Source organism: Kryptolebias marmoratus, linkage group LG15 (genome assembly GCF_001649575.2).
Source record: "Kryptolebias marmoratus isolate JLee-2015 linkage group LG15, ASM164957v2, whole genome shotgun sequence".
Classification (NCBI taxonomy): Eukaryota; Metazoa; Chordata; class Actinopteri; order Cyprinodontiformes; family Rivulidae; genus Kryptolebias; species Kryptolebias marmoratus.
In genome coordinates this window covers 27,992,032-28,019,404 of record NC_051444.1, presented here as the reverse complement: position 1 = coordinate 28,019,404, position 27,373 = coordinate 27,992,032, and the positions used below count along the sequence as shown (strand labels likewise).

Here is a 27,373-nt window from a genome sequence, read left to right as displayed (position 1 = left end):
CTCTCCCTTACAATGGCAGGAAATACCTCAGTTCCTCCTCACCACTGTGGAGCTTCTTGTGCGGATCTTTAGAGTAGATGTGCCGGGAGAGAAAAGGAGCAGAAGACCGGGGAGGGAAATCTGTGAGTCACAGTTTGGGAGCTGTATCTGTGGTGGTATTGGAGGAGGAGGGGCGATGAGAGAGAGGGAGGGAGGTAGAGTATATATACGAGGGAGAGGGAGAGAGCCAGGCAGATACAGTGAGAACAGTTCACAGGCATTTCCTGTTTTTCCCCTGGCCTGGAGCGCTTGCAGGGCCGTTCAGGGGTGGTGGTGTCGGGGGGTATAATGGGCAGGTTGCAGAGAGGAATTCATGTGGTGAGCATCTGAGGGCTGTCATTAGGTGTGGGCCAGACATAGGACGGAGCGTGTGTGTGTGTGGGGGGGAACAAAGCTGTCGTCTGCTGCTTTCATGCTTCAGGTTTTAAAAACATAAATAAACAAATAAATGTGATGCACTGAATGAGTGATAAAGTAAGTGGAGGAAGCAGACCTTGGCATTAAAACCGCAGGATTAACAAAACAAGCACTAAATAAAGCCCAGCTCATTCAGGAGGCTGCTGCTGGAGTCCTAACCAGAACCAGAAGCTGCAGGTCACACAGAGGAGACACTTTAACATACTTCTCCTTGTTTTTAAAACGTGAAACGTTGTGGCTCCCTCCTCTGTTGTTCAGACTGTTCAAGATTACGTTGTCTTACCAAGAATAAATCTGAAGCAGTCGAAGGAGCCGTCGCTGCTTCTTTTCCCACTAAATACATTTTGCCCAGAGCCATAAAATCTGCTCAGAGCTTGAAATGAAGACAACGCAGCTCTTTAAATTTTATACAAATACAACATATTTAAAAAGTGTAATTTGTGACATTATAAAATTTAAGATTTGTAAAAAAACTATTGAGGGTTATTAGTGTTTTTACATGTTTGAACAAAAGAAAAAACAAACTCTCTAATAAAAAAATTAATTAAAAAACTTATTGTTTAAAGTCCCCTTGATTAAAATCTACTCACCAAACTTTTCAGGGGTCTATGTGAGTCTTTTCTGTATTTGTTGAAAGTGAACATAAGTAACTTATATTTTGAACTAATAAAGCATATTGTCAGATCTTAGGCCAATTTGTTGGATGTTTAATTGATAAATTTCCTCTCAAAAAGCAGAAACCTTCATATATTTTAAATTTTATTAACAGTTTATCAAAAGCATATATTGCCATATATTTCTTTTGTTTTGCTGTCATGGTTTTAAATTTAAATAATAATCTTTCGTGAGTCAGTTTTGGTAAACAAGGCCCCTGAGCTACGCTTGTATGCTCGTGTTATGGGTTTATTTTCAGCATACATATGAAGTGTGCTACACAAAGAAAAATCTGACTCAGGATTTAATCCTGTGGTCATCCAGTCTGAAGGGAATCTGCGTGGCCAATTGTTGTAGATTTGATTTTAAAAAAGGAATCTAAATACCACAAAACATAGTTGTGTTTAGCCTTACTTGTGCTCCATAAGATTAAAAAAATAGAATCTGTCTGTGCTTTAATATTACATTCAAGTGTTGTGTCTCAGTATTACACTGAGCTCAGTTATCGTGGCTGACACGCCTCACATGTCTTAATAAGCTTTGCTGAGTCAGGTTTTGTTTCCAGCTTTCAAATGACAAAACAAGTCTGAGATTGTGACCGAAGTTGCCAGTTTGGACTAAATGTTGAGACATTTTTAAAACCTGCTGATGTTCTTTGCTGAGTCCCTGATATTTAAACATCTGCAAAAAAAACCAAGCACCCATGCACGTGAGGAAAAGGCACAGGTTTTGTTGAGATTTAGATGAAAAATGACCACTGAAAGTTGCACTAAGCTGAAAAATGGACTTCTAGAAAAGAAAAAGAAAATTGATTTATTTTGTTAAAAAGGTGGAATAATGTCACCTTTTGAAATACCAGTTTGTAAGACTGATGAGCTGTTTGTAAAATGCACTAATATTTATATATTAGTCATTGTTAAAACAGAAGAATTCCCCTATTTTATGTTTATTTTATAGGAATCTGCCGCGTTGTTTTGCTGTTTGGACTGCATGTTGATTTCCTTCACTAGGCAGTTTTCTTAAACTAATTTTGATGCTATTCTTTTATCTTTAAATACTTTAAAATACTGTTGTTAGTTTATAAATCACTAAACGGTTTAGCACCACAATACATTAAAGATCTGTTATCGCTGTACCAACCATCTAGACCCCTCAGATCTTCTGGTTCTGGACTGCTCTGCATCCCCAGAACCAGAACCAAACGAGGAGAAGCAGCTTTCAGTTTCTATGCACCACAAATTTGGAACAAACTTCCAGAAAACTGTAAAACAGCTGAAACACTGGGTGCCTTTAAATCTCAACTTAAAACCCACCTGTTTAGAGTTGCTTATGGCTAAATTAGGGTTAGAGTGCGGGTTTTTGATGTCTTTGATGTTTTTCTCTTTCTTACTGTTTATTCAATGTCACATGCTATTCTTATTTTGTTTTTTAATTATGTAAAGCACCTTGAAATGCCTTGCTGCTGAAATGTGCTATACAAATAAAATTTGACTGATTGATTGATTGATTGATTGATCTAGATGCATTTATTTATGTATTTTGCGAACGCTATTTTAACATTAATGACATTTCTCCTCAGGGCCCGTGGTTTGCCAACCCCGGAGGAAGCAACAGCATGCCCAGCCGGACCCACAGCTCCGTGCAGAGGACCCGCTCCCTGCCCGTCCACACCACGCCACAAACCATGGGCACCTTCCAACAAGCTGGTAAGGAGCTCCAGCTTCTTTTATTCCACATTGAACACACTAACACAGAATAATTGCAATTATTTCCCAGTTAGATTTAGTCCAGTAAAGACAGTTTGATTTGGCTCCTAAAGTTTTAGTTTCATCTCAGAGGTCGTTGCAGTGACTTATTGTTTACATTTAACCAACAAACGTCACTGTTTCATTAAATGCAGCTTGTCTTTTTGTTAATGTGAGTGAAGGTTTGGCATAAATAAGAAAATTAAAGTAACATGGTGTGAAGAAATGAACATTGTCCACCACCTCGCAAAGTAAAGCTTTAAACAGATATATTGTGCAGTCTGTTGTCGGGGATGACTCTCAATATCTGTGAGTTAGAGCCATTTTAGTGTTGGCTAAGTTTGATCAGCTGTGGCGGCCATCTTGAATTGAAGTTCAGTCATGGACGTCCGCTCAGTGACGACTTTCTGAGTTTCATTCAGATCTGTTTGAGCCTGGAGAAGACGGTTCAATCAGTGTGTACAATACAAATACTTGTTCAAATCATAGAAACAAAACAACCTTAATGTATTCAGTCTAAAGTTCATTTAGATCTTTATATCTCTAGAATCATGGCAGCAGTTTAGTGTTGAGTCATATTTACATTTAAGCACTTATGAAAACAGCAGGAGTTCACCAAGTTGCTGTCAGAGAATAATCATAATGATAAAATCATAGAGCTATTTAAAAAAAATTATAAAACAATACTTTTAAAACAGCTCAATAAAATACAGTTGGATTTAAAACCGTGCAGCCTAAAAATAGAAAATGTCACAACACAGTCAGATGTAAATATCTGCGGTCATGTTTGTGTAACGCTCTTATAGCTCTTATACTATTTTTAAAGACTTTATGCTAACATTTGTATTTAAGAACGCAAAAAATGTTTTTAATCAGCTTTTAATTGACAGAAAGAGTGTTAGGGTCAGTATGTTTGGGGGAATTACTGAATCGTTTGTACAAACAATCTGCTAATTGGGCCCTAAAATATAAATGATAAATGTTACATTTTGTCACTTTAATGTGGAGATGGCTCCACAAGTGTTGTTTTTTCCTCTTGTATTCTCAACACAGATGTGACTTCTGAAGTAACAACAAAACCCAGCAGTTTGGAGACAAGTTGAAAAAGTCGTTTAACTTGACACCAGAAGTTTACATACACCATATAAAAACACACGTGCATTTTTTTCCACACAGTCTGATGTGAAATCAGAATAAACTTTTCCTATTTTAGGTCAGTTAGGATTTTTAAAATTATTTCTATTTGCTAAATGAGAGGGACAATGTTTTTAAGGCAATTTGTATGACTTTCTTCAAAGTCAAAAGTTTAAATACACTTCATTAGTATTTTGTAGCATTGCCCTTAAACTGTATGACTTGGGTCAAACATTTTTGGACATCCTTCCTCAAGCTTCTCACAATAGTTGGCAGGAACTTTGGTCCATTCCACTTGACAGAACTGGTGGAACTGAGCCATGTTTGTAGGTTCGTACATGCCTTTTCAGCTTTGCCCATAAATTTTCAATAGGATTGAGATCAGGGCTTTGTGATGGCCACTCCAAAACGTTGGCTTTGTTATCCTTAAGCCACTTTGTAACCAGTTTAGCAGTATGATTCGGGTCAGTGTCCAAGCTTTAACTTCCTGGCTGATGTCTTGAGAAGTTGCTTCAGTATTTTCATATTGTTCTTTCATGATTCCATCTATTCTGTGAAGTGTATCAGTCCCTCCTGCAGCAAAACACCCCCACAACATAATGCTGCCACCCCCGTGTTTCACAGTCGGGATGGTGTTCTCAGGCTTGCAAACTTCCCCCTTTGTCCTCTGAACGTAACGATGGTCATTATTTTTTTTCTTTTAATTGCCTTAAAAACATTCTCTCTCTCTCTTTATTCTGGCATTCAGCAAATAGAAATAATTTAGAAAATCCTAACTGACCTAAAACGGGTAAAGTTTAGTCTGATTTCACATCAAACTGTGTGAAAAAAATGCATATGTCTTTTTATATGGTGTATGTAAACTTCTGGTTTGAACTGTACTTCATCCTTGTGTTCGGAGCTGCAGAGGATGATGATGATGTTCATATAGCTGACTGTGACCGTACACTTCTGTTGTCTGAACCAATCAGTGCACAGATGGTTCCCCTCCTGTCTTCATCTGGGATTAAAGATAATAACGAAAGACATTTGAAGCATGATTAGCTGTGATGCAGAAACAAACCGATGATCTGCCTTTCATAGATGTCAAAGAAAAGGCTCCTGCTGTGTCATAAAACAACAATCTTTGCTGAATAGAAGACACCAAAAAGCACTAAAACATAAAAGGCTTGTAGATATTTAGTCATTAGAAGAGTCCTGACTCGCAGTGCTTTATTTATATTTACTCCGGTCGTCGTTGGTGCCAGCGGGGTGACCTACAGTAACCCCTGTTGACCGGGGCCCCGTCTCACAGGAACAGAGGACAGTAATAGAACGAGCTTCGGCTTCCTCCGCTTTGCCAAAAATGTCCTCCTTTTTAAAACAAGAAGGACACAACAGATTTAAAAAAAAAAAAACGCTTCAGAGAGAGGGGGAAGTAAGCTGGAGGGAGGGTAGTGTGTGTGTGTGTGAGAGAGAGAGAGAGAGAGAGGAAGAGATGGAGGCAGGGAGGGAGGAAGGAGTGAAGAGTCTCACAATGAGCCCCTTTGTGCAGCGAGGACGGGGCTCCCTGCTCCGCTTTCCTTCCCTTCACGCTCTTCCTGACTCACTTTCTTTCTCAGAGTCTCTTTCCCTCATTCTTCCATTTCTCCCATCCCTCCCTCCCCCCATCTCTCTTTCTTTGACAACTCTGCAGAGTCATGCACACATAACAGTCTCCCTAAAGGCTGGCTGTGGCTGGGTCTTAGCCAGAGTCTGTTTGAAAGGCTAGACATCCTCCGTTCATTTCCTACACACACACACACACACACACACACACACACCCGTCTCTATGTTTATGTTTGTGATCTTCCCCTCACTCTGCCAGTGGATGGAGAAAGGACCTTCTTAACTCAGACACAGTAGAGAAAATGAAAGAATGAAAGGACAAGTGTGAGTTTGTGTGTGCGTGCTGTGTTTTGTTTTGTTTTTCCCCAAGTGTGTGTGTGTGTGTGTGTGTGTGTGTGTATAGAGGACTGTGACGGTGGGGTTGGAGCCTATAAATAGCCCGGTGTGGACTAGTAGGTCTAACTCAGCTTGTTTATCTGACCACACGGGATTTTTATTGCACTGCCTGTGTCGAAAGCTCAGTTAGGGACTAAATGGCTCGGGGAGGTTGCTAGGCTGCACTGAGGTTTAAATACACACCCTCCTCTCACCCTTCCACACACACACACACATGCGCGTGCTTTTTTTCTGCGTAAACTCAGCCCCTCCACCAAACAGCCTCCACCCTGCTCTCTGTCGAGTCCGAGGACGACAGAGCTGAGTTTTAAAAAAAGAAGGCGTGACGGCTCCAAGTTTAGTTCGTGCGTTAGGATCCTTTAAGCGACGAGCCGTGTCAACACACAGCTGGATAATTTGTCAGCATCTGCATGTCTCAGTATGAAAATGGCAGCGGACGATTATTTTTTACACGGATTAATGTGGCAATTATGAAATTATCTTTAACATTAAAGTATAAACTTAAACAATAGAAACTAAATGCGAAAGAAAAAAGCAGCAGTTCTTTACAAAAGATCTAAGAAGTTTTATGTTTTTGCTTTAAACTAAAATGATTCAATATGGAAAATGTTGGGCGTAAATCTTTTTTTTATTACTTAACTAATCCCTTTTTTATGTAAATGTGCCAAAAATGTCCTCCTTTTTCTGTCTAGTGATGTGTTTTAATGCTAAAACTGGGCTTTGTTTGTCTGGAGTTCATTAGATTTAGCTGGAGTGTTTTCTCCCTGATTTGTAGATTTAGTATTGATCGCTATATAATTGGATTATTTAGTAGCAATAGGCTGTTCAGTGCAAAAACAAGTCCTTATCAATTGTCCACATCCACACAGAACCCCCATGTCCACTGTTTAACCCTTGAAGCTTTTATTTCTTCAGAGGACAATAACTTCTTTTAATTTAAACTTAATCTTACCCTGATAATAAACATATATCCATCCATCCGTTTTCTTTACCCGCCTTTCTTTTCCGGGCAGCGGGGAGCTGGTGTCCAGCCAGCCACTGTGCAAGAGGCAGGGGACGCCCTGGACAGGTCTCCAGTCCATCACAGGGACACATAGAGACAAACGAGACGAACAACCATTCACCCTCTCGCTCACACCTAGGGACAATTTAAGAGTTACCAACTAATCTAACATCCATGGGGGAAAACCGGAGTATGAGAAATAACTATAAACTATAAACCTTCAAATGTGTTGAGTACTAATATGTAGTTTTATTGTTTATCTGAAATAATTTATTTTGTTCTTTACCAAGTTAGAGTTACTGTTGTTTATTTTAATAATGTTCAGATTGGGCAGTAGGTACAGTATTAGTTTGAAATGTATTTGAAGTGTTTTTCTTTTTCTAAGTATCGTGCCTAATATAATTTATGTTAATAGTTATTAATTGCCCTCCTCCTCCCCAGATCATCAGTTACCAGTGACGGAGCCGGACATAAACAATCGCCTGGAGTCTCTGTGTTTGAGTATGACTGAGCACGCCTTAGGAGGTACGCTTTTCACGTTTCACATGTCAGATCTCCGTCCTGTCCCTCTGACCTCACATCGTTGTGCTGTAAATGTTCACGTCCCACTTCACGCCTGGGATCGTTTCAGTGTGTGGTAATCTTGGTTCCCAAGAGCTGACATGCATCTGAACTTTTTTAGTTCAGTTTAGAGTAACATCCGTGCCTCTTATGTTCCTATACCACACAAAACCTTGAGCTGGTTAGTTTTTTGCTGCTATTTAGTGTAATTTTGACAGTTCTTACTTTTCATAAAGTGAGCCTGATGTTCACTCTTTACTTTGAAGTGTTTAAGAACGTCAGATAAAGATGCTTCTCTCTGACGGGGAAACCTGACAGCTGCGCAGACCCTCAGGAGCGACTGTTTTGGCTTTTATCAGTCATTAAGTTTGTAAGTTTTAGGCAGTAGAGTTGTAACAGGAAGGCTCTGAAACCAGTGTCGCTTTTATTTCAGTCTGGTCTCTACTGGGAGGAGAATGTTGTCCAATCTGCAGATTAACACGTGCAGTTCTGTGAAAGAGTTCCCAGAATCAGATCTGTTCACATCCTGACTGTAGTCAGGTGGGAACACAGTGCTTGATCTAAAGCGCACCTTTTTAATCTGATCTAGTCTCACACTCAAACATTCAGCTAGAAGTGTTAGATTAAAGAAACACGGTGACTGAATTTAAAAGGTCTGCAGGAAGTGAGCTAAACACAATGTTTCATGGATTTAGGGCAGCAGTCCCCAACCTTTTTAGCTCCACGGACCGGTTCATTATCAGACAGTATTTTTAGGGACCGGCCTTTAAAGGTGTGGCGGATAAATACAACAAAATAAAATGATACGACCGGCATGAAAACATAAACATAAATCCAACGTGTACTCTCAGCTTTGTTAGCTGCGTCCTGGTGTTGTGTTACCAACATGAATAACACCGTCCTCCCTCTGATGTTCTCTGGTCAATGTGGCGATGTTTAAACTTTAAAATAAGAGACACCACAAATATAAAGTGCACAAAGAATCCAACTCACCATAACTCTGAATCAGTGGAGCCCTGTGTCTGTTTCTCAGTAACCAGACGGTCCCATCTAGGGCTTCCAGAGACGTTTGTTTTTTACTCATTTTGCTGCTTTGGGGTTTGTTTTTAGCGGTAACGGATCACGTGACCTAGATAAGCGTTTTTTTACACGCTTCAAGAGGGAGTTATAGACGGATGTAGGGGAGAGAATCCGGTCAGTTTTCAAAATAAATGTTGTTCAGACTCCAAAAATAAATAAAATGGAAATACTGTAAGTTAATTATTCTTTCTCTGCGGCACGGTACCAAATGACTCACGGAGCGGTACCGGTCCGCGGCCCGGGGGTTGAGGACCTCTGATTTAGGGAACATAATGGTGATTAAAGCTCGGACAAACTGCGAAACTACAGTGATAAAACAGGAATGAACGTGAGCTAGTCTTATTCAGTGACCACTGAATATAAAAACAACACTTTCATGTGAACTTTGGGGCTGTAGCCCGGCAGTCAGCGCCACAATCGTGTAATCCTGGGGGGACACCTGAGTCCAAGTTTTACACAAACCTTAAAATGTATTTATTGAATTTTTTGCAGATGTGATCAGTTACAGGTTAAGCTCAGCGATTGGTGCCTTTCTTTTCTCTCCATCAGTGTGAAGTGGCTCTGTAGATGTAGTGGAGGAAGCTCTATTTGTTTAAATAAAACTGGGATACCAGTACATAGCTCATAATGGTTTCAGCCACACCAGAGGTAACAGCTGCCAGGCTGTTTTTTTTCTCTCTGAAAGGCTCTATCTGTATTTTCACAGATGTGTTGTTCTCACCACGAGAGCGCGGGCCCCGGCCCCTCACTGATCAGTTAGACACAGCTCACACTGACCACATGGAAGCGCTGCGGAAGGAAACGCACAGGTAGACGCAGGAAGTGTCGGGGCAGAAGGTTGAGAGAAAGGGAGACTTGAAAATCAAAGAAGCACAGCAAAAGAAATAAAAAACCCCACACAGACAGAAACCGGAATCAGTTTGTGGGAAATACGGTGAAAGCTGATTACAGGAAATTCAAAATTTTATCCCCCCAAAAAAAGTCTAACTTGACCCATCATTAAGGTCTGAACAGAAGAAACGACGGCTGCGGCACGCCTGATTTGTGTTGTTCCTAAAACTGAAACAGATGAACGCCCGGATTCCTTCTTTTGTGATGCGTTTGTAAAAACATGCGGCTAAATGTTTCTATAACCAGCCGGGTGTTCGGCTCGGCGGCGTCTCAAACATCGGGACAGATGTGGAGCCTGTCCCAGCATACACGGGAAAGGTTTGTTTTTAGAGACTGAAGCCCGGCTGCTTCCTTTTTGACTCCATGTCCACACCGTTCACACCAGCCGTGTGCGGATCCAGATTCCGCCGTCAGATCTTGATCCCTCTGTGTGTTTTTCTCTCCTCAGACGGTGCTGACCGCACGTCAACTATATGAAACTGAAACCTGGGTGAGGGCAGCAGCACGCTGCAGGTTCACGGGGCTCTCTCACAGTCGGCCACCCCCCTACGTCCCCCCCGTTCCCCTCCCTCCATGTAGCCGGCGGTAGAGCTCAACCAAAGGACTGGGGCGGGATCCAAGAAACACAAGCAGGTTCGATCACCAAACGGGTAAAAAAAAAACAAAAAAACAAGCCATCATGTCGGGGAAAGAAACCGCACTCGTCTGCGTCTGAGGGTGGAGGAAGAAAAGCCTCAAAAGCATTGTTGGACGGGGTGAACAGCGCCACCCGGGGAGGCCGCAGTTCGAGTCTGTTCCGTCAGAGGGAAGACGCTGGCCTGTGGATCAGGACCCAGCGATATACAGAGGCCTCCCCCTCTCTGACGCCATCCGGCCCCCACTCATTCACCGAATCATCATCGAGTCTTTCTTATTGATGACGTTACCTCAGACCATGAGACCAGCAGAGCTGCAACGATTCAGAGGGACATTTGGGACTTCCTGGACTGATGTTTGCAGAGATCAGTTTGGCCTTCTGCTCAGTGTTGGGAGATTTTTCAAACACAAAGAAAAAAAGTATCTACATTTCATGTATGTATTGTTTACATAAAGATGCTACATGCCGAGGGTACAGAAACATGTATTCATTTCAGGTAGCGTTATATTCAGTAAAGCCTTAGCTTTATATCCCACAAGTAGCCATCACACTAGTTTACAACTGACGTGCTTATCCTTTTATCTTAGCAGGCGGCGAGGAAAAGACGAGTGGCTTGATATTGTGGTGGGGAGAACGGGCAGGAGGAAGTTGAACAGATGTGTGCAGAAGAACAACAGGAGGAAGGTGAAGTAGAGAAGGACACAGAAAGTAGCAGAGGAAGCTGAGGTGATGCTGAGAAGGGAAGCGGATGTTTTAAGGAGAAAGACATCAGAGGCAGGACCTCTGAAGATGATGTCATGTCTGATCACAGGAGTGACCGTAGCAGGAAGTCAATTAGTTGTGTTCACCTACAAGTCGTACTGTATGACCTCTTGGAATCAGAGTCTTTGCAGGCAAATACTTTAATTTTTTTATGCATGTTTGTAAAATCACGAATGGGAGGCGAGCGCATCGGTGGGAGCGTCCAGATGCTGGGTTCGGTTACTTCTCTGAAACAGGGTGTCGTTATTAGGCTGCGCGCTGGAAAAAAAAATCCATCTGTCAGAAAACGGGGGGGTTGGGAAAGTCAGACGAAGCCAGATGTGGATTTGGTTTCCACTCGGTGTCGCTGTAAGGCCGACCTTCTGGAGAAAATAGTCTTTCAGGCCTCGAAGAGCGTTTTTTTTTATTAGTGCTTACCTCCACCTGCTGGACAAACGCAGTCATTGCAGGTCAGAGATGAAAGGCAGATTATTGATGGAAAGCCTGAATTCTCACAGATTATTGTTGGTGTATGTCAGCCTTTCGACTGTTTTGTTGAATTATAGTAGATTTTCTTCTTTTTTATTGTGAATCTCATGGTTCTTTTGTGTCTTAATATTTATCCCATGTTGCTTGTCTGGATTAAAGACGCATTAAGATTTAGTTTGTGAAAATAAGATGGTTGGGCACTTCTGTGCTGCTTTCATCCGCACACCTGTGTGCGAGTCCTGACCATAAATCGTTCTTGTTGGGGGTCGTTATTGTTTAGTTTCTTTATTACTTTTATTTTTTGTAATTCTGTAGTGGTTTTTTTGTATTCTGCACTTGATAATGTGATACACTAAAATCCAAGTGGTCGGCTCTGACCCAACGGGGCTGCTCTTTGGAAGGAGTGAGGAGGTTTGGGTTCAGTCTCAGACGCGGAGCTCGTGTCTCGTGTGACGGATTTAAAAAAAAAACTTTGGTGGTGGAACCACAACAAATGTAACGGCGGAGACAAACTGAAGCAGGCGTCCCGCTCCTCGTTGTCTAAAGGCGTCAGGAGCTAAAAACGCTCTTCTTCTTCTTCTTCTTCTTTTATTCCAGCCAAAGCTGAATCATGACGCCGAGCTGAAGGGTCATACCAGAGTTTATGCACGGCTTTGCTTTCCCACTCGGATTTCGCTTCAGTAGTTTTCGATTTGAAGCATTTATAGCGTGGAAAAACAAACGCAGGATTCGCAGACCTTTAGACGTATGCGACCAAGCAGGTTTCAGAGAAGCAGGGCTTTCTTCTCTTAGCCTGGCTAAAACCCTGCTTAGCGTTAACAATAGCTCTGATGGTATTTACTCACCTATCCTATCATTTAAGACCTCCTGCTCAAAATACACTGACCCAACAAATGAAGCTGCAGGAGAGAAAAACCAGTCCTCACCTCGAGACGTCCTTTATAACGAACAGCAGGTTGTTTCCTGTTAATGGGAAACAAAGAATATAGAGATTCAAGAAGGAAACAGTACAGCATTTGTTGTAAATACCTTCTAGTCCTGCTGCTGTTTAGGTCGGGGCAGGAAGATTTACTTCCACAGACATGAGGTTCATGGAGCTCGAACATTGTTCAATAATGTGCAAATCACTTTATTCACTAAATCAAACGTGTTGTTTTTTATTCAGTCTTCTCTGATGTGGTGCAGATGAATGAAATGTGATCCTGCCTGTGTAATGAACATCTCAGGACATCCAGATAACATATATAAAACCTAAGCAGCCTTTCAGATGACATCAACTTTATATTATGTCCATTTGTTTTTATTTTTTTAATCATTATTTCTCGTAGCACCTGTAGTTGCAGCTTTTTCGTGGTGCACAAGCAGGGATGTTGATATCAACCTGAGCTGCAGCGTCATCAGTCCATCTGTGCATTCCCTTTAGTGTTTGTAGGGGAAAAACAAATACTTACAGGTGTTTCGTTTTGCTGCAGGTTGTTTTTATTCATTCGTTCATTTCTGCCGCTCATTTCGAGGCTTTCTTTTTTTTAGAGCATCTTCTGACATTAAATTGCACACAGTGAGTGCGCGCTCTGGTGGATTGTTAAACGTCTGTTCGCGTGACGTCGCCCTGCAGCTGAAACCTTTAAAGGAGCGTTCAGTTTAAAGCCCGCAGCTGTAAAACAGGTCAGCGCGTGCCGTAAAGGGACTCCAACGTGCATAAACTCTGATGTGGAGCTGGTTTCCTGGATGGTCGAATGTTCTGCTCTGTTGACGGTGGTTTAAACACACACACACACACTGCAGTATAAGAGATATGGTTTTACCTGTCGCTGTGGTTCTCGTCCATCGTTTGAGCGCCTGAAATCCACCAAAACATGAATGTTGCATCGTTGTAATCTTAAGAGGAGAAGCTGATTCTCCCTCAGGATTTCATCAGTTTTATCAGCGTCACTGCCGTATGAATCAGTACTTACTTAAAACAATTATTTATTCTTTCTTTTGTCTTTCTTATTTTCTGCTGAGGTGATGCTGATCCTTTTAGGTGTTTTTCTTATTTAAAGTACCGTATGTATTAACATGTTATGGCTGGTAACCATACATTCATCTCAAATATTAACATAGTTATTGTTGACTGAGTGTTTTTACTTGTTGTTGAGCTATAATTTGTATCTCAGTGTCAAGTTGAGGTTTTTAAGTTTTGCAGCTTTTTGAGCGAAGCCGCGAGCCGGTCCGATCCGTTAACAGTCACATGGTTTCAGTTACAGAACTCAGTATAAACTCTGTCAGAAGACCGGTCCATTTCAGACCGATCGAATTAAGAGTGAAGAACATATCGAATGTTACCACCAAACACTGGGGTCCAGTTTTGGCAAGGTCAAAGGTCATATTGGAACAGTTTCTGAACCTGAAACAGCTTTACAAATAAAGTACTCAAAGTAAGAAATGGAGCCGTCTACAGGTGTGGATTACCACGCTGTTTCATGTTTCAGTGGCAAAATTACTGGATGTTACATTTAATCATTCAGTATTTGTGTGTAGGGATGCACCAATACCACAATTTTTCCAACTTTTAGTACAAGTACTTCCATCTTCCACTGCTTGTCTCTCTGGGTCGGGGGTGAGTCTCTGCTTTAGGTGGAGGAGCTCACGTATCTGGGAGTCTTGTTCAGGAGTGATGGTGGGATGGAGCAGGACATGGATCGGCGGATCGGGGCTTCGTCTTCAGTAATGAGGGCGGTGCTTCGATCGGTCGTGGTGAAGATAGAGTTTCCTGCTCCATCTATGTTCCAACCCTCACCTATAATCATGAGGTTTGGCTCATGACCAAAAGAACAGGATCCTGAATACAAGCAGCTGAAATGAGCTTCCTTCGTAGGGCGGCCAGGCTCAGCCTTAGAGATAAGGTGAGGAGCTCCGTCACTGAGGGAGCTCGGAGTAGAGCTGCTGCTCCTTCATATCAAAAGGAGTCGGTTCAGGTGGTTCTGGCATCTGATTAGGATGCCTCCTGGACGCCTCCCTTTGGAGGTTTTTCAGAAATGTCCCACTGGAAGAGACCTCAGAGCAGACCCAGAACTCACTGGAGGGATTATGTATCCTCTCTGGCTTGGGAACTTTGGGATCCTCCAGGAGGAGCTGGAGAGCGTCTCTGGGGAGAGGGAGGTCTGGGTTTCCCTCCTGGACCTGTTTCCTCCATCACCCATACAAGTACTTATATTTGCCAATACCAATACAAGTACTACTAAAAGCCATTCCCCTTTATACAATTACTTTGAAAATGTGTTTTAACCTCCTAAGACCCAAACTCCTGAATGGCACGTGCATTTCTAATTTCAAAGTGGACGCCAGGTCCTAGGAGGTTAAAATTCAGAGGTGCTTCCTTTTCCTGTGTTGGAGCCAGCGGTGAGGTTGACTGGAAGCTCACGCTCAGATCCGTTTATTCCCAGAATCCTCTTCTGCTCCGTTAGACTGTAGCTGCTTCCCACTGCTGCTAGGAAACTTTTTGAACTCAGCATCCTGTTGGTTTCTTTTTTACCTTTTATCAAATAGGTTGTATTAAAAGTGCAAGATTTCCTCCCTCCTCTTGGCCCTCCAGATCCCTCCTCCTCTTCCTCCTGACTGCTCAGCTGAGCGGTGAAGTGGTACCGGAGTACAGACACCCCTCACTGGTATCGGTGCATCCCTATGTGTGGGACGCAGCAGGCAGTCACGATCCACTGGGTTTTAGACGACATTTAAGAGAGAGAATCAAATCTGGACGTTTCCGTTTCATCGCCTCTTCAAACCAAAATGGCTGTGCACGCGGCAGTATTAACGTGTAGATAACGCCTTAATATTCCAAAAGCATTTATTGTACTTTAAGTTAAGACGTGTATGCTGTTTATCGTTTTCTTTAGCTTTTTTTAAATCAGTTTTCATGAATATTGGATGCCAAGACTTGTTATTTTTTTGTTTGTTTGTTTTTTTTTTTTTTTTTTTTTTTGAAAAAGCAGCTGCATCCACTGTGTAACAAAGCGTTGCCGCTTGACTGTGCTCCTTTTACTTCATTTAGATTTCTTTTATCAAAGAGCCGATGTCCTGTATTGACTGCAGGCTTACTTATATATTTGGAAAAAAAAAAAAAAAGAAAAAGAATATGGTATGTTTAATAAATAAATAAAAAGAAAAAAAAAAAAAACAGAAAAGCTAAAAAAAACCAACAAAGTGTAATTTATATTTTCAAACTGCATGCACACAACTGGGAAAGTCATATTTAGAATAACAAATGGCAGTGCCTTTCTTTTTTTTTTTTTTTTTTATACTTGAGCCGTCGACCCCAGATGTTAAAGGAGTTTTGTTTGTTTTATGGACATTAAAGAAGCCGTGGCGTCGCAGGGTTAAACCGGAGCCGGCTGCGTTGGCCTCGCGTTGACGCCGCAAACCCGACGCTCTCCTCCTCCTCCTCCTCGTTTGATCCGGGGGATCCGTTCTCGTGCCAACCGGGATCACCTGGAGGTTTTATTCTCAAACTTATACTCATGCTGGATTTGTATCGGTATCCACAGAGCAGATTGTTTTGTCCAGAAGCGTGGACTTGAGTTTGTACAAGATATTTACACCAATAAAGAATCCTTGGATTTGCTTGCATTTGGTTAAATGAATAAAGTTTTTAACAAACAGACACGGCTGACACTTTAAATGAACACTTCTACTCTTCGTTCTCTGAGCTGAATAATGCAGCTGCTTGTGATTCACATTCAGACTTTCACTTTTTTGTATATTCCAGATAAGTTCCCCCTTTTTAGATGCCATTTTTATACTTGCAGCAGCAAACTAATGTCATTGTTGACACGATTAAAGGTTATTGTAGCTGCGTAACAAACCCAAGCCATACAGTGAGGTGGTGCAGATGTTGGGTTTTAAAAAAACGCTCCAACATCACCCCCCTCCCCCTCTAGGTTCAGATATTTACAGCTAAGTTGAACCAAGTTTTAAGCTTTTTGAGGTATTTTTTTTTCTGTTTTGCCAATAGGAGCTGCTTAAACCAAGTCATTTCAGCCTTGGCTGTGAATTAAACAGTGAATGTGAGCTGACTTTCATATCTCACACACACACACACACACACACACACACACCGTCCACTCCGATGTTGCCATGTATCAAACTGATGTGATTTGGCGTGCCCCCAATTTACATTTAAAAAAAAACAAAAACAAAGTGCCGGTGTGTTTGTGACTCATTTTGTGGGATTCGTGAAAACAACAGAGTGGCCTCTGAAACAATAATAAAAAGAACAGATTGCGTTTGAATTATTTAATATGACTTGGTTCTTGTCATTTAGCAGCTGCTGACCAGGCTGTTCATTTCCTAAGGACAAGAAATAAGTTTTATAGAGGCTTTTATACAAGAGGGGAGGTCCTGATTCCTGCGATCAGTTTCCCACAGTTTCCTTAAAACTATAAGATATAAAAGTTTTGTACATACGTTAAAGTTTTAGTTTCCTCATATAAATGCTTAAACACTGAACATGAATGCAAAGGAAATCTTCCACAAAATGGTTTTGTTGGATAATAATAATTATTATTAACAATTATTACATTGATACTTGAAAAATGTGGATTAGAAAAGAAGCAAAAGAAAAAAATGAGTATAAGTCAGTCAGTTTTACATTCACAACACACACAGGGTTTCAGGTGTTCCTCAGGGTGCAGATCTTTGCTTGAAGCTAGTATTATTAGAGTTAAAAGCAACAAAAGGCTAGCTCGAAGCTGAAAAGAACCAGACGTCAGCGCACCGTGTCCTGAAGGAGCTGAATGTTTAGTCATTTGAACAAAGTGAGGCTGAAAAACAAGCAGCCTGCAGAAAAATCCAACAGGAAAACAACTGTGTGAAAGTTGACCTGCTCTCCTGTTCAGCCTTGAGGGGAGCTGGTGTCCATCAGTCTCTGTGTGAGAGGAGGGGGACACCCTGGATGTGTCTCCAGTCCCTCCCATGGACACGCTGAGACAAGCAGCTCGCTCTCACCCACACCTGAGGACGGTTTAGTTCTCAATATGTTAAATAAAGACTTCTGAAGGCAACAAACCTCTTAAAGTGACACTTTATTCCTCCCAGCCTCTGCTTTCATGCAGAGGTGTCTCACCTAAAATCATTAAGTGTTTAATTCATCTGAAACCGCTGGCAGTCCTCGCAGCCGAACCCCTTCATCTTATTCTGAAAACAACAAACCCACCTTTAGTTTGCAGCTGAAGTTGGGTCAGACTGGGAGTTCACACCTGGGTTCTGTTCATGCAGGAAACCCAAAACAAAATCCCAAACAGGTTTGCTTTTACAGAGAGACGCTCAACAGCACGACGGTGATCCTCCAGGTTATTTGTCCCGATGCAGAAAGATGACGCAGAATCAATGGTTTTAAAACAGGAAGCTGAAAAGTGTCTCAGTGAAGCAGCTTTCCTGGAAGGACTGGAGGTCAGTGTTTAACTAAACCTCTCCTCCAATCAGAGCGTGTGTTGGGGACGACTCTCAGCTACTACCCCACTAAAGATCAGCTTATTATCTGTAAAACTGACTGACTTACAGCCGCTTATGTGTTCACGAAGGTTGATTAGCTGTGGCGGCCATCTTGAACTGGGTTGACTTCAAAAGTTCTTCAGTTGTAGCCGTACATCCAACGATGAGTTTCTGAGAGTTTCATTAAAAGTCGTCCTCTGGTTCACGAGATATTTTGCTAACAGACAAACAAATGAACATGCGTGCACGCAGGTGATCACATGATCGCCCGTCTTTCATGATGGCGGGGCGAGTCCAGGGATCAGATGTGTAGTGGTGCTGTCAACAGTCTCTGATGCTCACCACTAAAAGGTTGAAAGGTGGGCAATAATGTTTTTTGCCAGTGTCTGTTAGCAAAATATCTCCCAACCCCCTCGACAGACTGGAATGAATCTCCCAGAAAGTCCTCATCAGATGTAAATCTACAACTGATGAACCTTTGAAATCGTTTCCAGCAGGCTGATGGCGTCAACCAATCAGGAGCTCCCAAAGCCACGCCCCCATCATCTCGGCTTTGTCTGAAGGCGTCCTCACCTTCCTGTCTGCAAACGGGTCACTTAGAGGAGAGGAAGAAATCCTCCCTCATCATTCGGACATTTAGAAACTAGGAATGATTCGTGAATCCTAACTGACCGCAAACAGGAAAGGTTTCATCTGATTTAACAAACTGGTTCTGTCTTTTTATAAAGTTTTGATGGAAACATCTGGTTTCAGGTATTTTTCGGTGCTTCTGCAGACAGTTTTAGTCATAAATCTACAGTCGATTGGAAACTGAGTGTCAGGAAGAAAGGATCTGACCTACAAGCATTAAAACAACAAATTCTCCATCCAATGGTATCATTCAGGGTAAATATAACCATCGGCTGGAATAATAACATCCATTCTTTTTAAATTAACAAACAACATAAATATAAATAACATCTTAAACCACATTAAATGCACGACCACAGACAGATACCTCAGACGTTTAGGTCCAAATAAAAACGATTATTTCTGGAAAATAAACCCAGTAACAAGTAAAACTCCAAGCAGGTGCGGATTAGTTCATCGTGTCCAGCGTTTCTAAAGTTTTCATTGGACAGTGAGTCAGCGAGCGAAGTCAAGTTCAGACTAAGTGTCAGAAAATAAAGGAAGAAAAGGCCACAGGAGGTAAGGAGGTAAGGAGGCAAGGAGGCAGAGGGTCAGTGGACTTTCCTCTTCCTGGAGCGGTACCGTCTCTGTCTCAGCTTGTAGAGGTGTCGCACGTTGATGAAGAGTCCTGCAGGGAGGCAGAACTGTTAGCATCTGTTCCCTTTTATTGATCCCAGAGGGAACCGCAGAACGCCACATAAACACCTTCAAGAAAACTCATTAAATGAACTGAATGTTGTGCATCAAATCTCATTATTAGAGTGTAAAAACCTTGTGATTATATAGGAACCTGGGAAGGAACCACTAAATTTAATGTTCAAAATAGAATTTACTGTAAAACGCAGTGTTGTGAAATTTGTCAATTTGATCAAATAAATCAGAAATTTTCTGAACCTGTTTTTTCTATTCCAGCCTTTTTAAAGTGGTGTTTTGTGTAAAAGTTATAAAACAAAAATCCTATCTTACCTGTTACAGATGGCTCTTAAACAGACGAGGTTATGTTTGACAGGACTGATGAGCTAATGGCTAGTCCGAAAGACCAAAGTGGATTGCTGCCGTATTAAAACAACTCCAATCTAAAAAAAGATTTCTAGTAGTTCATGTGAAGGCTTCAATAAAAGCTTTTTACTTTTTCATGGCCGATAATTTCCCATCACAGTTATTTTGTCAGAAATATTCTAATATTCCTGCTGGAAGTGTTACAGCTCACTGCTGCGTACAGATAACCACAGAATTACACGTTCATATCTGTGACGACGCTGTAACGGTTTAAAAAATATCTTGTATTTTTGTGAACCAATATGAAATTTGGAGTGGTTTTAAGATGACAGCAGTCCACTTTGCTCTCGGCTGCATTCAGACTAGCATTAGCTCATCAGTCCTGTCAAACAGGAAGTCTTTTCTCCAAACTGAGGCCGATCCAAGCGCTGTCTACAACAGGTATGATACTGATTGTTTAGAACGTTTGCACAGAACACCAATTCGAAATGGCCAAAGTATCCATTTAATGCGCTCGACACACGGAGAGTGACAAACAACAGCGACAAATCGCTCTCATTGCCTCTGGGGTGAAACCCAACACACAGGATGCGACAGCGACGGCAGCGTTGCGAATTGCGCTCGTCTCCAAGAAATTTGATTGGTTCTAAAGTTGGAGGGATTTTGACATCTTCAAAGCAGTCCGTGTCATCGTGTGTATCTCGATAATCGCTGCGTGAAATGTCATATAATATAGGAAAGTCAAACACAGCGAAAATGATGTTGAAAGTGGCTGCAGACTGCAGACTGCAGCAGACTCTCCGCTCATTGGTCAGTCAATGAAACCCTCGCCGATTGGTTTTAGTGCCATGAGTCAGCGACACGTGTACGTGTACGAACTCGAAATTTCACATGCACGAATTTCACCGGTCGCTTGGCTGTAGGAGGTCAAACGATTGTCGCCTCATCGCACAAGTTCCACAGGAGATGAGTTGAGATGGAACGACGTCTCTTCCCCTGTGTGGAGCCCATAAGACCTGAAGCTCACGTTGTGTTTCTGGTTTTCCTGATTTCTTGTCGTGTTAGTGAAGATGCCAAAACCAAAAGTCGCAGATTTTTTTTTGTCAAACTATAAAATAAAACCATGTTTGACCAGTAAAAGAGACTGAATCAGAGGGGACAGAGCTCGACTGTGTCGGACGATTTCTCACCCAGAAACATGAGCACCAGGTAGAGCTGCAGGGTGTAGGAGAAGCTCAACGAGTGTCCGAGCGCGGCCGGGAGCAAGAGGCTGAACAGGCGGCTCTCGTCAAAGATGGGAAGGGACTGGATCACAGCCACGGCTGCAAACGACCACAGAACAAAGCAGAGTCAGCCTCGAGCAGCCACTGCCCGCTTCACGTCACTGACCGGCAGGTTACGAACCTTCGGCGACCACCCCCAGAGGGTACAGAGGGATCCACAGGTTATATCTGAGCCACGTTAGAACGGGCCAGTCTGTGTCGATGCAGGCCAGCATGTAGAACGGGTACCTGACGCAGAAAGAGAAGGGCCGATGGTAAAATGCACAACAACAAGCACTTCCTGGGCAGGGAGGGGGAAGGTGGCTGCAGCAGACCTGAAGGTCTCAATGGTGCTCCACAGGTAGAACACAAAGAACACCACAGGTTTGTTCTGCATCTCCTCCAGGCTGCCGAAGATGACGAACAAAATAACGTTCCTCCCTGCCACCTGAAACACGTCACAGAGCAGAGTGAGACCTCAGTGAATAAGAAAACATGAGGGGAAAACTGCAGCTTGGAGCCCATTTTTATCCGAGCGAGCTGAGTCAAAGGCCAGTGGACTTCTTTTTGACTCTTGAAGATTTTTCCCCTTCTCATCTGAAAAGCACCTGCTTTTTTAATTTAGCCTAAAGCTGAAACTATGAAGAAATTCATTCGTTTAAAACATCCAAATGACTAAAACCATGACTTCACCAGGAGAAAAGGAAAAGTCTTGGATTGGCCAAAGTCTAGACCTTCAGTGAATCTGTTAGGGTGGCACAAAGAGACGCCCTCACAATCTGACCGACTTGGAGCTCTTTAGCAAGGCAGAGTGGGCGAATATTACCAGGTGAAGGTGTGGCTACGGTGTCCTAAGATGATTAAATCAGAAGCAGCTTCAACAGAGTTTTAGTTTGAGGGTGTTCACACTTATACAACCATCTTATTTATCTTTTACATGTTTCTTTTTTTTGTTGTTGAATTGTTCAAGATGTGTCACAGTAAAAGTGGTTTGTGGTTTCGTCTCTCTGCTAAAACAATTTATTTTTGGGATTTAGAGACTGTCTGCTGCACAAAATGAACTATTTTCTCTTCTAAAGTAGCAGGTGTTGTTATTTTATTCTTCACTGATGCCCAGGGTAAAAAAAAAAAAATCAGTGAAATAGGAAGTGTCCTGTTTTTATTACCTGTATCAGAGCAGGAAAAAAGCCAGTCTTAACCAGACCCAGTAAGGGATTAATGACCTCAAACACGGCCATCATCTGGCAGAAATACATCATGTCCGCCATGGTGTGGAACGTGTCGTAGAACGAGTCTGCGGACGCAGAGACATCAACAAACGTGTTTAAGGGACACCATCTGCAACGGTGAACATTTGCAAATCAAATTCCCACTGTGTGTCGTCTTCCTGTTTCCGTTTCAGTGAGCTCACCGACGAACAGCTCCTCACAAAGTTCTGCTTTGTTTTTCTTGTTGGCAATCGCTCCGATTCGTTCTGGAGTTCTTTGAAACACAAACCTTGACCGAGGATGAAGAGCCGAACAGTCATGTTGACGAAGATCCAGGAGAATCCCAGGAACTGGACAAGGTTGTACATGAACAAGTAGCCCTTCTTTAGACCGAGGTAGGCTGAGGACACAGAGGAAGACAAACAGGATCAACTGACACACGCAAAACAAAACGATTTCCCTTTCTGTAATCGGTCCCACTTGTGGACAGATTATAAAAAGAGAGGTCTGAGACAGCTGGAGTTAGCCCTCTGCAGGCTGTGCTTCGAAATCTGATGTCTAAGTTTCTATATCATTCAAACGAATCTGGACATAAAATTATCATGGCCCATGGTTGAGCTCCAAATGATACCATTCACAGCTGTGGAGACACTGGTGCAGTTGTTTGTTATTAAATTTTAGGTGATTTTATGTTAAATTTGATGTAATCTTGGTTTTTGGACAGTTGTGGATATTTGTGTCTGTTTGGTTGCTTCTTATTGTCTATATCTTGGTTGGACTCATTCATTCCTAATCTTTCCATAATATAATAAAGATTACGGGTAATCAAAATAAAATAAAGACTCAAAAAAAAAAATCAGACTCACGATCTTTCCGAAGTCTCGACTCGATGCTGATCTTGTTCAGCCTCTGCTCTTCCTGACACAAAAACAAAGCGTTACGATCGGCTACGTTTCCAACTCTGAATTCATTTAAAATGCCACATCACAAAAGTCTTGGGTTTTTTTTAGCAATTGAGACCAAAAAAGAAAGGTAAACCTGTTACCATTCAACACCAACCCCCTCTGGGGCGAAACAGGGTTTACTCTCTTTACTCCTGAGTGGTTTGTGTGACGGTTTTAAGGTCTTGCCTTGGCCTGGAGCTCCGTCTCAGCGTCAGACTCGTCCAGCCAGCGGTCGAAGTCGGGAGCCAGAAACAGAGGCCTCTTTTCCTGCAGCGTCAGCCGGTCCCACCAGCGCTCCTCCTGCTTTCTGATCTTTATGTCCACCTGGCGCTGAGTGGACTTATGGTGGATCTAAGAAGCACAGCAGCAGATCGAACTTTATTTGCTCCCCGTCGAGGATCCTCACTTCTTAACAACCATGTACAGAATTACAGCTTTAAAATAAGCACAAAGAATACACTTAAAGCTATAAATAAAATGATACACACAATGGTGGTGTATACAACTTGTATGTCATGAATAGACAGGAGGACATTATGCAAATTGCTAAAAGCCCACTCACTGAAACTAAAAACATGTTGTAGAATGAGTAATAAATAAAACGCCAAATTCATCATTGGATCCTTGTGTGGGATGGTCCAATTTATCTACAAACATGTTCCCTTCAGATCTGAAACACATTATTGTGTCCACTGGAAGGACACGCTCCTTTTAAATGTACCGAGGGCTCAGACTGAGTTTTAATAATAAAAAGAGACATTTAATTTTACTGTTTCTTCCAACCTGAACCTCGACAAACTGGACGTGTCAGCCATCAGGTTTAATGTGATTAAATAACAAGATGTTCCTTTGAATCGATCTGTGAGCCATCCCCAGGCATGTACACAAGAAAAAGTCAATCTTTTCCTTCAGGCAGGTCAAAAACAAAAAAAAAAGATGCTGGATCAACAGATTACCTTGTCTTATTACCATCATGTTGTAAATATTTATTCCAAGTTCTCCTTTTACGCTGCAAATCAAAATTAAATCTGTAGCAGAAAGGGTAAATGTAAAACCGCCTGATGTTTGATAAAAATAACTGCAGCCACACCTTTCTGGCCTCCTGTTTGATATTTGTAACCCTGTTATTTACGTACCTTATTGCTTTCTGTTGTTTTAACCCCCGAAACACAAAAATCACCACAGATCACAGTTCCATCACACAGTAAGAACAAGAACGACAAACGGTCAGTACCTCAGGTTTGACTGGCTCCAGGAACTCCAGAGTGAACATGTACTGATTGTCCCCTTTAGCTCCATGGCCCTGCGCTGTTGGACGAACACACGTTACATACACAACCTGCAGACGGTACAAATTAAACACAAACACACACACAGGTGGGAGCACAGACCTCTGAATTGCAGTGTGTTGTTTTCTTGCAGGCTGATGTCGACGTTCTGTCAGAGAAAATGAAAAGAGACGCATCAAAAATCTGAAAGCGAGACCTAACAAAGGGACAGAATCACGAGGTGGAATGTAGGCCCTGTTTGCACGGGGACGATCTGAAAACGGTAGAGACTTTCTGATGCCGAGGTTACATTTTTGGATTTCGATGACACGCAGGCGCACAGACGCTTCAGTCTCCAGCATGAGAGCGGTTCCATCCAACACGGTGAACACATGAATGTTTGTTGGGACCTACAGTGAGGTTGGTTTGCTGCTACACGTTGAAAAGGGTGTGGAGCACCAACAGCACTCGTTATCCACCAATGTTACTGATGTTAATCTACTCGCACAAGCACAAAAAAACCCCAAAAAACTATTGACTGCAGCCGTCCGTAGCGCACAAGTGCCATTTCATGCCGATGCTGGGTGATTCCTGGGTTCAAAACGTTTCGGTGTCAGAGAATCCGATCGCTGCTGTCGCATACACAAGCAGCCGTTGTTTAAAGCAGCGTTCAAAAACAACATTCAAGTCTTTACTTCCACAACTAAATTTCTACCTATACCACAGTGTCTTGTAAAGTGAAGACTCTTGACTATCCCATCATCTACAGTCCATAATATCAAAAAAAAATCATCAATCTGGTGAAATCTCCGAGCTCAAAAATCAATACTGAGCACTCCCAATCTTCAGACCCCCAGGCAGCACTGCATTAACAACAGGTCTGATTCTGTTCTTGACATCACTGCATGGACTCAGGAACACTTCCACAGCCTGCTTCTCTGATGGCATGGGGGTACATTAATGCCTACGGAATGAGCAGCTTACACATCTGGAAAGAAGCATAAAGCATAAAAGTACATAGAGGATATAGAGTAATATATGCTCTCATCCAGATGATGTCTTTTTCAGGAAAGGCCTTACAAATTTCAGCAAGACAATCCTAAACCTCATCCTGCATCCATTACAACAACATGGCTTCATAGTAGAAGAGTCTGGGTGCTGAACTGACCTGCCTGCAGTCCAGACCTCTCACCAATTAAAAAACATTTGATGCATCAAAAAACAAAAAAATCCAGCAAAGACAACCCAGGATTGTTAAACAGCTAGAATCCTCCATCAAACCAGAATGGGACAACAATCCCTCCAAAACCTCCAGCAGCTGCTCTCCTCAGTTTATAGATGTTTACAGACTGATGGTAAAAGAAGAGGAGATGGTCCTGTCCTGTCTCAACCTTTTGAGATGTATTGCTGTCATTAAATTCAGAATTACTTTATTCTGTCCACCAGGAAAACAAAGAAAAATGTAGAATTTCTTAGTTTTAACCTTTGATGTTTACTAAGTACCACTGTGAGTAAAATATGGGTTTATTGCATTGTATTAGCAAATCATTGTATTCTCTTTTTAATTTACATTTTACACAGTGTCCCAAGGTGTTTTTTTTTGTAATTTGGGTTGTAGTTTGAGTTCAGTTTGGCTTCATTAACATGAATGACTGTGGTGTAAGTCAGCAGCTGTTTTCCTGTTCGCCTGCTTCGGCTGTCATTAAATCCAACAAGATCCATAAAAGTTTCATGCATCTTTTATAAGAATGTTGTCCAACAGATGCAGGATGAGGGGATAAAGACATTTTTTTTTTTAAGTATTACTAATGCATGTTTTACCTTGCCGACAAGAACAAAAAGCACCAGCATGTGTTGAGGAGGATCTTTGGTAACTAATCTTATTTTCTGAGCGTTTTAAACCCACCGAGTCCCTGTGACTACAGAGGGCGCAGCTGCTATAGGCTGTAAATGAGGTGGTAGCTCGTTCCTTTGGTGAGGGAATGGGTTTCCTGTAAAGCCACATTAATATTACATGACTGCGTGTCCAACATGACAGCACCAATCTCGTGGATCAGCTGCTTCAGGCAAAACTGAACAGAACGAGCTGCCGTCAGCTTTATGCAAAACACAGAAAGAAACAAACAACTCATCCAACATTTTCAGCTTGGTATGTTTCTTAAGTTAAATTAAATGTTTGACGATTCATGTCTTACTCTGTACTGTGATCATTTTGTTAACACAAGTTGCCTGTTTTAACATTACATACTAAAGTGTAGCAACAAATAATACGAAGTCAAACACAGAAATTCTGTTTTAAACACAGAAATCTTTAAAACATTTGGTATTAGTTTTAATAATGATTTAGCTTTTCTTTTACAGTTAGGAGCTTTATATTAGACAGACACATCAGTTAATTGATTGGTCAATTGAAAGATTATAGCCCATAAAATCAATAACTAAATAATAACACTTTTATTGGTCTAACTTACTGTAATTATAACAGAGTAGCTACAAAATAAGGTTAACTAATCTGAATGAGACAATAACATTTAACATTATTTAGCACATTTTTTTTTTTTATAAAATACAAAATCTTCCTAAAGTCAAACTTCAAGAGCACAGGACAAATGTGAATTTATATTTGAGGTGTTTGTCATCAACACAAAGTTTAATTAAGTAGAAATTACTGAAGGTAAACAGCACTAGCTAACAGCTAGCATAACATTAGAGCTAATTGTATTAGCTGCTAACGCTGTCACTAAAAACAAATAAAGTTTAGATCCGTTTTACCTGTTTTTCTGTGCAGTGTGTTAAAGAGGAGTGTGTGTTTTAAAGCTGAACGCTATGGATGGATGGATGGATGGACGGATGGATGGATGGATGGACAGACGGATGGATGTCCTCCTACCTTTGCGTCGCTCAGCTCCACCCGGAGATAGACCTCTCGGTGCCGCTGAGCCCAGTAAACATGGGGAGTCAGAACCTGCATGTTCGGGCTGAGCTCGGTCTCATTCACGCAGCAGGAAGGCTGAGAAACTTCATGGAAACTAATGAATTAAGTCCACCTCGACCAAACCGGAGGCAGACGGTGGAGCCGACTTCCGGGAACAGAGCCGGAACAGGCTTCAAAATAAGAGCGCCAGCTTCAAAATAAAAGTGGCTGTATCCGGTTGTAATAAATCTTTTTCCTCTTTGTCTT

General features: G+C 41.9%; 2 protein-coding genes across 3 annotated transcripts in view; one reads left to right on the top strand and one right to left on the bottom strand.

Moving 5' to 3' along the window:
* samd4a (sterile alpha motif domain containing 4A) overlaps positions 1 to 15,979 on the top strand; it is a 57,288-nt gene extending 41,309 nt beyond the window's left edge. For both annotated transcript variants that reach the window (XM_025008172.2, XM_017426767.3), the window contains exons 11-13: positions 2,690 to 2,816; positions 7,417 to 7,500; positions 9,956 to 15,979. In XM_025008172.2, the coding sequence (XP_024863940.1) occupies positions 2,690 to 2,816; positions 7,417 to 7,500; positions 9,956 to 9,984 (240 nt within the window). In that variant the 3' untranslated portion in view covers positions 9,985 to 15,979. The remainder of the gene's footprint in view (positions 1 to 2,689; positions 2,817 to 7,416; positions 7,501 to 9,955) is intronic.
* A 2,248-nt stretch (positions 15,980 to 18,227) lies between these two features.
* Positions 18,228 to 27,281, bottom strand: LOC108242096 (very-long-chain (3R)-3-hydroxyacyl-CoA dehydratase-like). The gene is made up of 11 exons (XM_017426715.3): positions 27,083 to 27,281; positions 24,316 to 24,361; positions 24,159 to 24,232; positions 23,111 to 23,275; positions 22,847 to 22,898; positions 22,270 to 22,380; positions 21,939 to 22,066; positions 21,108 to 21,220; positions 20,915 to 21,021; positions 20,701 to 20,832; positions 18,228 to 19,139 (listed from the first exon to the last, which is right to left on the bottom strand). The coding sequence occupies exons 1-11, from the start codon at positions 27,161 to 27,163 to the stop codon at positions 19,063 to 19,065; spliced, it is 1,086 nt and encodes a 361-aa protein (XP_017282204.1). The 5' UTR covers positions 27,164 to 27,281; the 3' UTR covers positions 18,228 to 19,062.
* Positions 27,282 to 27,373: the final 92 nt, after the last annotated feature.

Coding starts and splice junctions, on each gene's coding strand:
- LOC108242096 (XM_017426715.3), bottom strand. CDS start 27,163: ATGCAGGTTCTGACTCCCCATGTTTACTGGGCTCAGCGGCACCGAGAG. Junction 24,362..27,082: donor TGGAGCTGAGCGACGCAAAG/GTAGGAGGACAT, acceptor TTTCTCTGACAG/AACGTCGACATCAGCCTGCA. Junction 21,221..21,938: donor TTTTTCCTGCTCTGATACAG/GTAATAAAAACA, acceptor GACGTGTTTCAG/GTGGCAGGGAGGAACGTTAT.